This window comes from Hermetia illucens, chromosome 6 (genome assembly GCF_905115235.1).
Source record: "Hermetia illucens chromosome 6, iHerIll2.2.curated.20191125, whole genome shotgun sequence".
Taxonomy (NCBI): Eukaryota; Metazoa; Arthropoda; class Insecta; order Diptera; family Stratiomyidae; genus Hermetia; species Hermetia illucens.
In genome coordinates, this window is record NC_051854.1 from 37,960,542 (window position 1) to 37,978,454 (window position 17,913).

The 17,913-nt window shown below is 44.3% G+C and overlaps 1 protein-coding gene across 1 annotated transcript in view; it reads left to right on the forward strand.

The window, feature by feature from the left end:
• LOC119658572 (ras-like protein family member 10B) overlaps nt 1-17,585 on the forward strand; it is a 161,338-nt gene extending 143,753 nt beyond the window's left edge. The window contains exons 5-6 of the mRNA XM_038066020.1: nt 6,895-6,962; nt 13,090-17,585. Of these exons, the coding sequence (XP_037921948.1) occupies nt 6,895-6,962; nt 13,090-13,210 (189 nt within the window). The 3' untranslated portion in view covers nt 13,211-17,585. The remainder of the gene's footprint in view (nt 1-6,894; nt 6,963-13,089) is intronic.
• Nucleotides 17,586-17,913: the final 328 nt, after the last annotated feature.

Here is a 17,913-nt window from a genome sequence, read left to right on the forward strand (position 1 = left end):
TCTCATCTGCCAAGATGTCAATCGGCATCATTCCAGAGATGACGAATGCTGCATCTGAGCATCTGAGACAGTCCTGAAGGGAGAGCATACCCTCAGAGCTGGCCTCCTGTAGACTGCATTCAGTTTGCTAGTGTTAACTGACATCCGCAACGCCTCGCTCCAAACTGGGGTCGCATAGAGCATGATTGAGGTCACCACTCTGGCTATAAGCAACCTAGAGGTATGCCGTGGCCTTCCCACGTTCGGCATCATCCTCACCAGGGCCATACTAGCTTTGGATGATTTATCACAAACATACTGTACGTGTTGCTTATAGCTGAGCTTCCTGTCTATCACCACCCCCAAGTATTTGATGGCCGGCTTGGAAGTGATGATATGGTTCCCGACTCTAACACAGGCGTAATTTCTCTTCCGGCGCTTCGTGATGAGGACTGCTTCCGTTTTTCCTCTGCAAGCATCAGACCAGAGCTCTCTAACCAGCATTTGACGGCACTGATTGCCTCGCTTGAGTATAACTCAGCATCTTCGAGATGCTTTGCGACAACAACCAGTGCAATGTCGTCAGCGTAACCCACCACTGTGGCTTCCTCCCGAAGGGGAAGATTAAGTACATCGTTGTACATGATGTTCCACAGTAGTGGGCCCAATACGGAGCCCTGCGGGACACCCGCGGAAACGACGTACTCCTGCGGTCCGTCATCAGTGTCGTACCAGAGCCTCCTTTCACATTTCGGATTATATTCCAATTGGCCGAATTGAATGCATTTTTCACGTCCAGGGTTACTACCACGCAATATTTGCTGGTACTACCCTTTCCGTGGATTGCATCTTCGGCCAAGCCAGTAACCAATTTGATGGCATCAATGGTTGATCTGGCTTTACGGAACCCATACTGCCGATCTGAAAGGCCGCCTTGGCTCTCAACTACCGGGAGTAATCTATTATAGATTACCCGCTCTAGCATTTTCCCCACCGTGCCCAAAAGACATATGGGTCGGTATGAGGATGGTTCACCTGGAGGTTTACCAGGCTTAGGCAGAAGCACCAACTTCTGCCGCTTCCATACCGCTGGAAATATTCCCTCGGACATGCACGCTTCGAACAACTCAGCAAACATGTCCGGCCTGGATTTCACGGCAAGCTTAAGGGCCTTATTCGGTACTCCGTCCAGACCCGGTGCTTTATTGTCTCCTATTCTGCCGCAGATCTCCAGGAGCTCGTCTCTCGTGACTGGCGGGATTGCCGTCACATTCAGAGGTGGTTGGAATGTGTCGGTGTTCTCCTCTTGCTGGGGGAATAACCCCTGGATGATTTTTAACAAGAGGGTGGGGCACGTGATGTGCGGAGACGAACGCCCTCTAGATCGTCCCATCATGATTCCATAAACTCTCCTCCACGGATTTACGTCTGCTTCTGAGCAGAGCTCCTAAAGCATTTCCTCTTGCTTCGCTGGATGGCGAGCTTGAGGGTTTTGCGGGCTGCCTTGTAGGCACACTCTTTCTGCCCTTGATCGACTCTACCTACCGCCCTCTGAGCCGCTCTTCTGGCTCGGTGGCAGGCTGATCGAAGGCCGGTCAGTTCATCATTCCACCAGTAGTTTGGTCTTCTACGGGGGAATGCGCACCTCCTAGAGATGGACGCGTCACATGCTTTGGCGATGCATTGAGCCAGATGGTCAGCTCTTTCCGTAGAGGCGCCTGCTATACCAGGTTGATCTAACCACACCTTTAAGAAGCTCTGCTCATCCAAAGATTTTGCGGACCAGCCTGAAATCTTTTTCGGTTTCGGGCATGATAGTTCTTTGCCCTGAGGTTCGACACATGTCTCAAGGAAAACGGTCTGGTGATCGCTGTGGGTGTAGCGTTCGCTGACGCACAGGACATACCACGCGCCAGCGAAAGGCTGACACAGGTCAGGTCTACAACTGAGCCTGACACCCCTTTCTGGAAGGTGTTTAGAGCACCTTCGTTAGCCAAAACCATGTCCATCTGCGCGAAAGCTTCTATTAAACTGCGCCCCCTAGCATTTGATTCTCTGCTACCCCACTCTAGGGCCCAAGCATTGAAATCACCAGCAATCACCTTTGGACTTCGTCCCCTTGCGTCGAGAACAAGATTATCAAGCATTTGCTCGAATTCAGACAGTGTCACACTCGGTGGGGCGTAGCAACTGTATACATATACACCACTTATTTTCGCCCACACAAAGCCACTGGCTGCCTGACTTGCAGTACATTGTATGGCCTGTCGACCGCAAGCCCATATCGCCGCTCCACCAGTCGAATCTGTGACCCATACGCCATCGTGACGGCTTCTGTACGGCTCACTTATGATGGCGATTTCCATGTCTGATTCGAACGTGGTCTGCTCAAGTAAATCCTGAGCGACCCTGCAATGATTGAGGTTTATCTGAATAAACCTCATTTTCTTATTGCAGTGAGCGCCTTCTTAAATTCAGGACATTTACTACTTCCGGCAATATGCCGGTTATCTTGCCCCTCTTTCACCTCGCACAATAGGAATTTGGGGTCCCTATTGCACTCCCTGGCAATATGGCCCTTCTCCCCACACCTTCTGCATCGATCGGATCGATCAATGCTGCTGGTGCATGCCTTGGCGAAGGCGAGGCATTTAAAGCACCTCTTTAGTGAAGTCTGTTCTCTTAAACGGAAGACAACCCATACAATCCGAACTTTTCCGGCAGCCAACAACATCTGCGCTGCCTCCGCTGGCACTCGTATGGTGGCCGTTTGAGTGCCACCATAGGCTTTCCGTAGACCGACAACAGACTCCTCTGTAAGTTCTTCCAACTTGAATTGCTCCTTCAGAGCTGTACAAATTTCTGCTTTTGATGTTATTTCATCAAGATCCTTGCATTGTATGTATAATAGATCTCATGTTTTTGGGCACGCACTGCGGCATTCTCCCCAAGTGAGTCCTTCACCCGAGTGCGAAAGTCATCAGTCTTGCCCACGCTGGATCTTTTCAGCTCGAACATGAGATCCTCTTTCCGGGTTCTTCGGATTCGATTCACATTTCCGCTCAGATCTTTTAGGTCGGGATCCGCTTTGACCTTTCTGAGTATCTCCGCGTAGGACAGATTTCCCTTACTGGAGATAACAATCGCATCCGGACGGGTTGGCAATTTTGCTTTTCTTTTCGCTTTTTTGCTCGTAACCTTAGTCCATCCATCGTTTCCGTTCGTCTTGGGCTTCGCAACGCTGGTCGACTTTTTTACATTCGCTGTACGCTTTCCTCCTTCAGAGCTATTAGTGCTGGTTTTCAGAGTTTCCTGTCCGCCTTTTTTTCTCTTAGGTGCCTGCTGATTATTTGAAGGATCCCCCTCTTTTTCCCGTACTCGTTTATTTCGCCGTGTTTCGATGGTAGTACGGTTAGGTGTCACTTGGGTCGCTTGTGACACTGTTGGTGCAGCGGGGTTCGGCGTATCCTTAGTATTTTTTTCCTCCATCTGCGATCTATTATAGAGGATTCTAATGGCCCTCACCATATTCTTTATGGCTTGGTGCACGTTGTGCTTGTCCTTGATGAACTCGGACAGCTCAACTATTTTTGCCCCAAGCTGGATAAATGGTAATTCCTCCGGATCGGGACTCCGCTCCTTATTAGCCCCGACAGGGTTACTTCTTTTATACGCTATTTCACTTTTGCCAGTTATTGATCTTGCCTGTACTTTTTCCTTCATCGCCTTTAGCATTGGTGGAGATCTCAAAGTTGATGAGCTTCTTTTGAATGGATCCTTATCTTGTTCCTGGAGCACCTCTTGCTGTCGCGCATCTTGAACATATGCTGTGGGTGTTGTTACAGTTTTTGTTGTCCAACGATCCATCTTCAGTTCATCCTTGGTTGTTCTTGCTACTAGTGTTCTCGGTAAGGTCGTACTTCGCTTGAACACTTCCTTCTCCAGATCCAAATCACTTGTAATATTATATGCCAAGGTGGCCAAGTTGTCCACCACCGAGGCACTGCGGTCGAGGGATATCGACGACCGGGAGCCCGCTTGCTCACTCCCAAAAGCCGCCGGTACTGGGGTTCCGAGCCCCTGCACCGTAAGTTTACTCCTTCTCTCGTCTTCCATGGTGGTGTTATGTTCTGGGTATCCTTCCCATAGCCATTTTGGTCCACGCACCAGAGATGAGCAGACACTAGCCCATACACAGTCAGAAAAGAAAAGTGCATGAACACATATTTACACATCAATAGGTAAGCCCCTATCCACCACCTGGGGTCGCGCCTGATGGGAGATCTGGCAACTTCTCACAGAAGAGAGTAAGACTGTTAAGCATTTCCTGGAATTCGGACAGTGTTAGACATGGTGGCGTAATAGCTGTACACATATACCCCATTTAATTTCGCCCACACAAAGCCACTGGTTGTCGGACACCCAGTACATTGTATGGCCTGTCGACCGCATGCCCATATCGCCGCTCCACCAGTCGAATCTGTAACCCATATGCCACGGTGACGGTTTCTATAGGGTTTGCTAATGATGGCAATTTGGTTTGCTCAAATAAATCCTGAGTGACCCTGCAATGATTGAGGTTTATTTGAATAGATTTCATTTTTTCATTGAAGTAAGCGCTTTTCTAAATTCGGGGCAATTCGCAATTCCGGCTATATGCCGGTAATCCCGTCCTGCCCTTCTTTCACACAGTAACCACTTGAGATCCATATTGCACTCTTTGGGAATATGGCTTTTCTCCCCACACCGTCTGCATCGATTGGACTGATCAATGCCACTGGTGCATGCCTTCGTGAAATGACTAAACGCGTGGTATTTGAAGTACCTCTTTGGAAAAATCTGCTCTCTCAGACGGTAAACAACGCATGCAATTCAAACTTTCCGGGCCGCCAACTTCTGCGCTGCGTTCACTGGTAATCGCAATATGGCCGTTTGAATATTGCGATAGGCTTCCGCAAGCTTACAATGGACTCCTCGGCAAGTTCCTCCAACTCGAACTGTTTCATCCGGGCAGTGCAAATTTCTCCTTTGGATGTCACTTCATCTAGATCCTTGCAGACCTCATGTTTCTGGGTCCGAACTGTGACATTCTCCCCAATTGAGTTCTTAACTTGGGTTCGGAAGTCATCAGTTTTCCCAAACTGGATTTTATCAGCTCAAACATGAGGTCACCCTTCTGGGTCCTTCGAATCTTGCTGACATTTCCGCCTCCCTTTCCTTTCCCATCTTTTAGGTCGGGGTCAGTTTTGGCCTTTTTCATTAACTCGGTAGGTCAAATTTCCCTTGCTGGAGATCACAATTGCTTCTGGGAGAATTCGCACTTTTGTCTTCTTCATCATATTTTTATCGACTACTTTGGTCCATCCACCGTTTTGATTCCCCTTGGATTTTGCCAATTCGATTAGCGGAGCTCGCAAATGAGGGACCTGCTTTCTCTCTTCGACGCTTTTAGTTCCGTTTTTCGGAACTATTGGTATGGACTTTTTCCTCTTAAGCGCCTGCCACATCTGTTTTCCACACTCTCTTGCTTGGAGTCACTTGGCTCGCCTGTGGCATCGATGCAGCAGAAAACTTCAACTTGTCCTTGGAATTTCCTTCCTCCTACTGCGATTTCTTGTAAAGCACGCTAATAGCTCTCACCATATTTTTTATGGGTTGGTACACGTTGTTCTTGTTCTTGATGAACTCAGCCAGCTCAACTATTTTTGCACCAAGCTGTGTGAAAGGTAATTGCTTTAGATCACATTCGGCATTCGTTGATCTTCCTTCCGTTTTATCTTTTATGATGTTTGGCATTGGCGGAGATCCCAATGGGCCCTTTTCCTGATCTTGGAGTACCTCCTGCTGCCGCTTCTCTTGAATATGTGTGGTGGGTGTTGTTGCTGTTTTTGTCGTCCAACGATCTGCTTTCAACTCATCCTTCTTTGATTTTGTTACTGGTGCTCTCGGTAGAGTGGTACTTCGCTTGAACGCCTCCTTTTCCAAATCTAAAACACTTGTAGCATTAGATTCTACGGTAGCCAAGTTGTCCACCACCGAGGCACTGCGGTTGAGGGATATTGACGGCTTGGAGCTCTACTCCCAAAAGCCGCTGGTACTGGGGTTCCGAGCTCCTGCACTGTAGGTTTTCTCCTTTCAACGTCTTCCATAGTGATTTTATGTTCTGGTTCCGTATACCTAAAAGAGGGGTGTAAATATTTTTTCACCGAATATAGGCATGTTGGGTATGAAATAAAAGGTCTCGCCTAGTACTTTTCAGTCCAAAATTACCAATTACTTGAAGACCCGGTTCTCAGAAACTACCCAACGTATTACTTAAGCATCAAAATACTCTCCATTGCGCAATCTACTCAAATAAAATTAAGAATAGTATATTTTCATAAATTGTTCTTAGATCCGCAAATGCAGGTTGGCTTGAATAGGAAGCATCATACTGGAAAGTTTGGTTGGAATCCTACTATAATTAACAAAGTTATAGTACGTAAGATTTGCATTAAATAATTGCTCGCTAAGAGATAACATGTCAGCAACATGTTGAATTGAATACCGGGTATATTCAACAAATATATACTACGAGCGATATATAAATGGAACCATCGTGTAGGCAAATATTTTCAGATAAGAAATCAACAAAACCTTTCATACCTCAAGCGCCAAGCTTCTGGTTGCCGATTTGTTTTAAACATGTATTGGAAATGTCCATACAAATTTTAAATACAAAAGTGAGACCATGGGGCAAAGATTTCAATCTTATGGGGGTTATTGGTAGGGGGGCATATTATTTTCAATTTAAAGGCTTAGGGAAAATTGGAAAATTGCGTCAATGGATGTTAAAATCGCTAGAAATCACACTTGAGACTTAGTTATTTAAAGCAATGATATACGTATTTAATAGTGTATTTTAATTTATTACAGGAGCTTAAGGATATTTCAACGCTCGTCCGCAAGCATTGGAGATGTGGCTATGTGGAATGTTCTGCTAAGTAAGTTATCTATTATATTGTCTTGTTTAACTTGATCCCGATTAAAAGGCAATCATCCCAGAAATGTGTAAGATTTCGCGAATAGAGTAAAAGTAACTAGTGGGGCATAACCACCAGGGATTGCAAGATTTTTCGTGAACAAACGGTACGAATGATGTTATACAAATTGGTCTGAAAAATTTAGGGTGAAAAGGATCCTTTTTATCCGCTTTCGGCATAAACACCACTTTTGCCTGTCTCCATGCCCTTGATATATATTCCAGTGCTATGCTCCCCTTTACCACCCCAGAAAAGACTCTAAGTACTGGAAAAATGCCATCTACTCCGGGTGATTTCAGTGGTTTACAACTTTCCACTGCCCAGCTTAGGCTAACTTCTGAGCATACCTCTTTTGCTAGTTTCCAGTTCTCCCTTCTTCCCCTGTTATTCGTTGTTGGGGTGTCAGACAGAATGTTGTCGCCTTTCACCGTGGTGTAATACCCCAAGAAATGAGTTCTGAGAAGCAGGTGTACCCTGTCCTCCTCATTCTCGGTAAATCTCCAATCTTGTTTCAGCAGACAGGATATTGCCCCGTCTTTGGCTACAGCCTTGTAAAACCTGGTTGCTTCTGTGAACTGTTCGATCCCTTCACAGACTTTTTCCGGTGGAACCCAGATTTCGTCTCCTGGGAGGTATCCCGATGCCACGATTGCCTCTCGAGTGCTCCTCCCGGTTTCCAATGAGACTTGGATAGTCACAAGGTCCCCGGTCAGGAACTCGGAAAAGCATATATATTTAAAATTATTTTTTAAAAATTATGCAAGCTCTTGATATTTCACAAGAGGAGTCCCAAATTCCCTAAATCGCGAATCTGCGTCCGGTACACCCAGGGGTCCTGAGCCAGCACTACTCCAATATTCTCCTTGGAACTTGCACTTGCAATTACCGCAGATGCAGCTTTCGCATGGTGGATGTTTATCCGGGCTATCTTAGTACTGGCCATTGGCTCCGTTATTGTTTGAAGCTCTGCTCCGCTGTCGGAGTATCGTCTTCCTCTTCCAATATAGTGCTTTCCTGCGCGTCGCTGTCCACCCTGAGCCCTAGAATTACTAGGTCTAGGTCGTCCAGCTTCTGCTCTTCACTGGCAAGCAGGTCTACTTCCCTGGTTGATCCAGTGCTTTCCACCTCTATGACTTTAAAGACTTCTTCGGGGACCTCGGTGCCTCATCCGGGTTGTTTTTCCTCGGCTTTTCCCTGTGCATATGCGCGGGTATGTTGCCAAATCGATAGTTGATATGGTAACTCCGACGTTTGATTGATCCATCCAAATCGTAAGGAATTTACCCTTTCCCTCCATCTTGCTTCTGTGTCCGAATAGCTCAGTGGTTAGAGCACTGGGTTGTTATACGGAAGGCCGCGGTTCAAATCTCGCTGGTGGCAGTGGGATTTGTATCGTGACTTAACGTCGGATACCAGTCGACTCAGCTGTGAATGAGTACCTGAGTCAAATCAGGGTAATAATCTCGGGCGAGCGCAATGCTGACCACATTGCCTGCTACAGTTCACTGTAGTGTACCGTTACGGTCTTGAATGAAGTGCTCTAACACACTTCAAGGCCCTGATCCAATATGGATTGTTGCGCCAACGATTATTATTATTATTATTATTATCCGAGTTATCACAATCTCGGCAGATGCCGGATTTTACCTAATACTAGCACTAAGTGCCAAGCATTTAGGCTCGGACGATCCTACCTACTTAAAAACTAAAGGGGCACTGGTGGTGGTGGCCGGTGGTAGGTCAGTGGGAGAATCCGTCGAGTACTCCCCGCAACATCGAGCACGTATGCAGAATGGTGTACTTCTGCATGGTTTGAACCAGACTGTGCAAAAGTCCCAGGACATCAAGGGAAGCCGTGAGGGATTTAGGTACAATACCTGTAGCTGACAATATTATGGGAACTACAACCACCCGCTCGAGACGCCAAATTTCTTTGATTTCCCGAGCCAATGGCTCATAGTTCACCTTCTTCTCCACGTATTTCCGTTCAATGTTGCTATTATGGGGGATAGCAACATCAATAATATACGCGGAGCCACCCGTCTTGTCAACTAACAGTACGTCAGGCTTGTTATGTGCGGTATGGCGATCAGTCAGAACTTGCCGGTCCCAATACATGCTGTAAGCAGAACTATCAAGTACTGCTTGCGGCTCGTATCGGTAAACCGGACATGTTCCCGTGATCAGCCCATGCTTGTATGCAACAGTACAGCCAGAAATGAGAAGGTCCAACGTCTTTAACGCCGAACCACACATTCTGCACTGGTCGTTCTCCATCCGTTCTTTCATGATGAGCTTTTTATAAGCTCGGGTGGCGACCACGCCATCCTGAATGGCACACATGAACCCCTCCGTCTCAGTAAAGAGCTCCCTAGCACACAGCCATCTGTTCGACAGATGCAAACCGACAAATGGCTGCCAAAGACAATTCACGTGTTTACCGTGCATTGCCTTCGACTTCCATTCCTCGATCCGCTCTTGGTCCGACTTTACCCCACTCAGAGGATTGAAAGATCGATCCTTCAAGTTAAGTGGAGTCAGTCCACAGTCTGCCTTACAGACAGCCGCATGCAAGGGACTCGCCTGCTCTTTGCTGTAAAAATAAGCGCGCAACGAGTCGACTTGGCGATGATGTTGTGCCGCCACGTCAACCACGCCCCTACCTCCGATGTCACGAGGCAGGTTTATCCGCTCCACGGCAGACTTTGGGTGATGCATTCGGAATTCGGACATAGTTGTCCGTATCCGCCGCTGGACGTTTTCCAGATCGGTCTTCGTCCACGGCAATATTCCGAATGCATAAGCCAGTGAAGGGATAGCGAATACATTCAACGCGCTTATTTTATTCTTCCCCGAGAGATGCGATTTCAGCACCAGCTTTACACGTCGCAGGAATTCGGACAGCAGAGCTTCCTTCAGATCACCAACTCGAGCATGGGTTCCTTGCTGAATTCCTAGGTAGTTGTAGAAGTCTGTCTCGGTCATAGCTTCGATGTGGAGGTCACCAATGCTATGTCCGGCATGCGGCTCGTGATGACCTTTGCGGATGGTTTGGATTCGACATTTGTCTAATCCAAACTCCATCCGAATATCACGGCTGAACATGTCGATTATTCGTAACAGACTTCTGAGATGGTTGTCAGTACCAGCATACAGCTTGATGTCATCTAGGTACATCAAGTGTGTCAGTTCGCACTTAGCACGTAGACCATATTTTATTGCAAAACCATGCCCTTTAGCATCATTCAGTAGCTATGAAAGGGGGTTCAGTGCCATACAAAACCAAAGAGGACTCAATTATCCCCCTGGAAGATGCCCCTCCGTATACGGATGGGCTCTGAGGTATTAGCACCCTCGTTCCCTAGTTTCGGATCAGTGCGATACAGATGTAGGATGTCGATTAGCCAGGTATGCGGAACGCTACCAAAAGCCTTGACATAATCGATATAGCAACTAAAGAGATTTCTTTGGCCTCTAGTTACTTGTCCTACAACTATCGAGTCGATAATGAGTTGCTCTTTGCAACCCCTTGACCCAACTCGGCAGCCCTTCTGCTCCTCGGACAGAATGTTGTTGGTCTCGAGGTGCGCATTGATCCTTCTACTAATAATGGACGTGATGAATTTGTAGAGGGTTGGTAAGCAAGTGATCGGTCTTGTGTCTGCGGGGTCCTGCACCGTGCCCTTCTTAGGGATAAGGTAGGTAATCCCTGCAGTGAGGAAACGTGGAAATTCCTCCGGCCGACTCATGACCTCATTTATACTGCGTGCCAATCGACTGTGTACGCTGGTAAATTTCTTATACCAGAAATTCTGCACCCGATCCAGACCTGGGCCCCTCCAGTTCTTCGAGCTGTTTATAGTTCGTCGAACTTCGTCTTCGGTAACATCCGCGAAATTCATGCCAGGTGTATTGGCATGGCGGGTGCCTTCGGCGGTGATCCACTCAGCATGCTGGGCAGGTTACCCCCAAAGTCCACCCCAATACTCTTTCGCTTCCGTCACCGAGAACTGTATTGTCTGGGCGTTCTGTTGGGATTCGTTGAGAGATCTGAAAAAGCTCGGCTGGTTCCTCGCGTATGTTGCATTCTGGACACGTCTGGAATAACTTACGCCATACCGCCGTAACCGACTGCATATGACAGAAAGTTTCTGTTTTAGTGTGTCCAGAATTTCAACAACGGGTGTCTCACAGGGGATGGCATAGTTCCGGTAAACCCTCTGCACTTTGTTTCTCACCCGTCGGCTGGCATTGCCAGTGCTAATCTGAATCAGTCTAGCAATGTCCTGCCTTAGTGAGTCCCGCCGACGTTCCAGACGAATTTTCCATGGTGGATCTCTTTTGTCACTCAAACCAATAACACGAAAGCGAATCTTCTGACCGTGCAATCTGATAGCCGCAACTGCACCACAATACACAAGTGATTGTAGTTGCAGCAGCGACATATCAGCACACAGTCGAGATGCAATCTCATCATTGATTTGAGATAGAATTCTCGGAGTTGCTGGAGATGCATAGAGCCTGGGAATGCCTGGTCTATGCAAAGGTCCATACCCGAGAATTCTATACACGCTCTTTGGAATTCGTCCCGAACCTCAGCGGAAACCTCAGCTGGACGGTGGAGAAGAGTGCTTCGGCGAGTACTGAACCTGTTGCCTGCAGTGCGGCGTGGTGTTGTTGATGCCGCCGCCTCTGCCCCCATCGACTCTCGGTCACCAGTTTCCCCGATGACTTCAAGTCAAACACGTTCCCTGATGGTGGCCGGGATTGTGTCACTGCGAGTAATAAAGCGGTACTGGTCTGCGGCTCGCTGCACAGTCACGTGCGCGAATTGCGAGAAACGCTCGACGAATCTCTGGTGCAACAAGGAGCGGTAAAATGTTGTACCCGCCCCCGCCGTTATTTCGTAGTAGGAGCGGATGATGAAGAGGTTCATTTCTTCAGTCCATTTCATCCGCTTCCTACGCGAACCTGCTTATTATTATTATTGCTTCTGAAGACTCTCCATAGTCGTGTATCCTCATTCTGAGCGGTTAGGAGGTTTATGATGTCTTTTATCTCTATTTTTGCGACTTTCGGTAGAAACATTGTCATCATGTGTGCTCCTGGTATGCCATCCCCAGCACATATTGACAGTGCTGCTCCTTCCCAGCCTGGCAATCTAGGAACTATGGTTCTAACCCATTCTGCAATGTCTTCCGTCGCGCAGTCCATCAGTATATGACCTGATCGAAAGCGTATCCCGGTGAACACAAGTTTCGCAGTCCATCCCTGGCACATCTGCCTGACGGCAAGGCTTTCGATGGTTTTCTGCTCCTCACGAATGAGTATTTGCTCGGGAAACATTTTTGGCAGTATGGCCAGTCGAATGCCCCTGACTGCACAAGCATAGTTAACGGCGGGTTCCCTGAGTCCTGCCTTCACCCCTGACCTGCCCAGGTTTTCTCCCCCCTTGGGTTCAACTTTTTTGGGGAGCATTTCCTTCATATGGGCTAATTTCTGTTGCTCCACGCTTACTTGGCTCCAGTAAAAATGGCTTAGGTCTATCCTGAGCCTTCTTATGAGTGTCAAGAAAGGATGAAGGTATATATGTATGTGCGATTTAACAGTAGTTGCATCCTTAATGGATTGGACGAGCTGTTGACTTCGGCCAACTAGGATAGCTAGAGAGATATTGAAGCTTGGAATGGTCCAAAGGACCCTTCCCCCCCCCCTTCTCGGCCCCGCCTAGCACATAGGCGTGCAAACGCGTGTCAATAGGACATTACAGTACAGCTTCAGTATTTGCGGGCGGACGTTTACCTCCTCCTTCTAGGTCGACTTCAGTGAACTAGAATGGGCTCTTAACCATTGTGTGATTATAAATTGTAACATGAATTGCTCCCAATTTATACCACTGATACGTGATTAATTTTCTTTATATATTGTCCTTAATTATTTTGTCTTTGCTTTATAAGTCTTTTTTTAAAAAGATCGAAATGATCATCAAGTGATTATTTGTGATAATGAACTAGAATGATTGCTTTAAATATATCCGTGTATTAGATGAATATAAACCGTCCTCAATTTTAATATTATATTTTTCAAGGTATAACTACAAAGTTGGTGACGTATTTCGTGAACTAATGGGCTGTACCGCACCTGGTTGCCTTGCTAGCGCTGAGTTTTCTCCATCAGTTAGAAACAAAGGTCGATGCAATATTCTCTAGCAATTTTGTTATAGGTTGAAGATGTTTAACAGTTACAATAAGTACATTAGATAATAATATGTATAATTAGAAGAAGAGCGGAAGAGCGCTTTTGTAATTTGTTCTTGTTGAAATATTGAGTACTGGTTCCTTTGAGTTTGCTCTCCTTGTTTCATGTTATGCTGCTTGAAAATAGGGGTGGAATAGCCGCCCATGGAGTCATCCAGAAATGTTACTAATTGATATTTGCAATTCTGAATAAAATAAAAGAAGCAATAAATTGCGCGGGGCGAATTTTATGCAAGTAGACATTGAATATGGTTGAATTGTTATTTTATTACCATGAATGTACATATATATATATATATATATTTTAAAATGCATGAATTCACTTGCAATAGGTTCATGTTAAAAATCCAGTCGCCGTTGAGAGTTTGCTATATCACTTTCGATGGTTGATACCAAGAAATTTATTCTTATCCTTAACCTTTTGTATCTAAAAACTACATCATTTCGTGTTTTAGTTTATTCATTTTGAATCAGTCATTTATTTCTTGCAGATAACAATTATATATCTTTTGCAAATTTATTTAAAAGTATAATTTTTATCTGAAGAATGTTTTGGCAATGCTGAACTTAGTAGAGGGTTCTTCGAACGTTTATTCCGTGAAAGTTCCCGGGGTTTGTATGTAGAATATGAATCTACGTCGAGCGGTTAAAAAAAGTTTGCATAAGATGACCAACCGGTCAAAATAGATAAACAATTTATTAGTAAATCAAGCACAATAATAAAAATAGAAACACACAAATAGTCGAAAAGGAGATTATTCCTCAATTTTAAGTTTTATTCGTGTGAATCTATCCTGAGAAATTTTATGAGGGTTTTATCGTGTAACGAATATGGATAAACTGGGTTGAAGTTTATCTCAAACTTCACCAATAAATGGTTTCAAAGGTGAATGTACAATACATGACGCGGTCAGTTTATTTGAATTCGACGATACCTCCGTAGCAAAGTAATGAATTATAATTAAACAATTCTGTTAATTCCTCATTTGTTTTACGTGTTGGAAGAGTATCCAATGAATGAATTGTCTTTTTGTGGGGTCATGAAGACGTTGCAAAGCTAATTTAGTTGTGTCTGGTTAAAATTGTAACAATTTTTAATGCTATGGAAACTTCGAAATGGTTTATCTCAATTTTTGTTTTTTTTTTTATTTAGAGAATATTTTTTATAACAATTTCTCCAGAGGAACATTTTGTAGTGGAAACTTTAGTACAATTTCGGCCTATTTAAAAAATGGTGACTTATTTTTTGGACATAAAATATAACCCACCCAAATAAATTGTCATAAACATAGAGAAATAATGAGAAATTTTATTCATTTTCATAATCGTGGAGAAAAAAGAATTTATTATTAGTTCTGGTTTTGACATTTATGAAATTATTAGAAACTACAATGAAAAGTAAATACAAATACGCACAAAAACCTTCGACGATTTCGTTCTAGTGTTAGTGACATTTCGAAAAATTTAGGCAAATTTAGAAAAACGGCAGCCATTAAAAAAATGTTATCGAATTAAGACAAATGGTATAGACTAGATCTTTTGGAAGCATGTACCTACATATATGTACGTGGCGTTTGAAAATATGGAAAAAAGAGCATCACCAATTTGACAATGGAAATATTCTCAAAATTTCCATCTAAAAATCCACAGGCAAACATAATGTTAAAACCAAAGGCTGACCCTGTATATACTAAATTACGTGAACGTTATGCGGTTAAGTGAATAGGTACAACTAGACAAAATAAATTAATATTCAATAAAATTATGCTTATACATACCTACCTAATTATTTATGAGTCGCCTTAAATCGTTTGCGAAACGTAGTCGTTGAAAGTCGCTGTAGATATAGATAAATATACTTTCAAATGCGAATAATATGCGAAAAAGTTGAAAATTAATTGATGGTTCATTTTAGCGATTGGATTGACAATTTTTCTTTCAAGAATGAAGCAAAAACAGTGTAAACCAATTATCAAAGTAAACCTAGATGAGAATCTATGAGAAATGCCAAACATTATAACATATTGAGAGAAAGTTTCACAAAACTTGAAGAAATCGGTAGAACTCAACTTCAAAATTATTAAATTATGGGATAAAATTACGTTGCTAAAAATATCTACAAATGTTATCTGTTTATCACAGGATGCTAAATGCTATGTATATGCCAAAGAACATCAAACAATCAAGTTACAAATATGTATTGCAATATTTATTCTTGTATCTTTCCTTGAACGACAAACCAGATATAGCTTCCTCAATACATATAAAAATTGAAAGAATTTCAGGAAGTGCTAAAGGCATCCGTCCACTCACTCAAACACGTATCGATAAAAGGAATATTGCTTGTGGAATATCCACTCTATACATAAATGGGACATAAAACGTAAACAAACGAGGATCTGGCAAACGTTGGCCCCATAGACTCTAAAATGTATGGAATTCAAATAGCCGCCTTCCAAAATACTCCAAGGCAAGCTTCATTCCTCTCGTTACAAACACGAGTATAAAAATTGAAAGAACTATAAAAAACTCATTGGAAAGCAGCAAAAGCGAACCATTTTTGAACCTTGCTTGCCCGTATTTCAAATATATATGTCTGCCATGTTTGCTACCATAAAATTTAAGTGGATGAATGCAAACAGGATCCGTACATAGTACGTGCCCTAGAGCGTGAGAACTAAATAAAAGAAAAATATTTGAGATTTTACTTTTATTGGAAATGCTATAATTTCTGCTAATAATTTTCAAATTCATGTTTTGTGAGCACTAACTGACTTTCCTGAGTAAGGCGTTGGGAAATTTTGAAACACTACCTAAATGTGTACTCTTAAAGTGTAAAGGATGGATTCTACGGTGAGAGGTAGAGAGATTACTAATAGTTTGAATGAGACGACTGTGCAGGAACTTTTTCGTTTATTTCAGCCCCGACAGACATGGAAATGTTATCTAATCTAAAGTTAAAACTCTCTCCCTTACTTTGTTCTGTTACCGTCTATTAACCGCGTTTAGGTGGAGTCATTTTTATGGTTTTCTCAGCACGTTTTCAAAAAAAGGGTTTAATTGGTTCAAAAATTTAATAATTTCTAAAATTAATTAATTACATAGGCAATTTTTACCTATACAACCCTAGGTTTTTCACGTCAGTAGATACAATTGGATGCTTTTCTCCCGTGACATATTCCCCTCTTGACTCTCAGTCCCAGACTCTGGCCCATGGAACTACCAACTTGGCCTCCTTTCTTCTACATGCTGCACTCGCAATGGCCCTTTCCTAGTCTCCCCCGTTTTGGGCAATTTATGCTGGATAGTTTCCATCACGAAGTTGATCGCATTCTGAACTTCTTTTCCGGTTCCAGCCTCACATAGAAAATTCTGTAGGTCTTTCCTCCCGTCTCGCTTTTCAGGATCTTCCATTTGGACGGGTGAATTGTCCAATTGAAACCTGTAGAGGTACTGATGGTATCCTCCATGTTTCGTGAGATAATGGGTGAGATTATAGTTATAGATTATAGATTATTATAGATTATTCCCTCCATGCTGTCTCTCCAGCCACTACTTCTCCGTTTTCTTGAGTCTTTGTTCCGTTCACAACCGAGGTCGGCTCGTCGTGATCGGTTACAATGGCGAGGCCTTTTAATCCTCATCCAGTGTATCAATCCACCGTTGTTTCGGCCGGTCGTTTGGTCACTTACCATCGACTTCAATGTTCAGACCAATCCTAGCGAGTGAATTCTTGTTAACGCGAATAACGTGACCATACTGTCGAAGACGTCTTTCTCGCAATTTTCCCACGATCAATGCAATCTCATATCGATCGCGGATATCCTTATTTCGGATGTGATAAATACGCCTCACGCCACTAGTCCAACACAACATCTTTGTCCCCATTACCGCAAGACGACATTCATTGTCTTTTATAGTCGGCCAATGCTCAGAACCATAGAGTGCGGATGATATTGCGATAATTTTCAGATTAAAGGCGTTCGTTGATACGTAGATCACGAAGGACACAAATGTGAAACGCCACTTCATCGAGGTTGCGTTAATGCATGGAGCGATTTCTTAACGCAGTTTTCCTGAGGCCCGAGATATTTAAGTCGCTCAGTGCTGGGCAAGTCACTGCCGGTGACGGCGATTGTGCTTGTTTCATGGGGCCCGGTCGTCAAAAATTCAGTTTCATTCAGATTCAATATGAGACCGTTTTGAATGAGGCGCTCATTTCATTTTCGCTATGACGCTAGGAAAACATCATCATCATCATCATCAACGGCGCAACAACCGGTATCCGGTCTAGGCCTGCCTTAATAAGGAACTCCAGACATCCCGGTTTTGCGCCGAGGTCCACCAATTCGATATCCCTAAAAGTTGTCTGGCGTCGTGGCCCACACCATCGCTCCATCTTAGGCAGGGTCTGCCTCGTCTTCTTTTTCTACCATAGATATTGCCCTTATAGACTTTCCGGGTGGGATCGTCCTCATCCATACGGATTAAGTGACCCGCCCACCGTAACCTATTGAGCCGGATTTTATCCACAACCGGACGGTCATGGTATCGCTCATAGATTTCGTCATTGTGTAGGCTACGGAATCGTCCATCCTCATGTAGGGGGCCAAAAATTCTTCGGAGGATTCTTCTCTCGAACGCGGCGAAGAGTT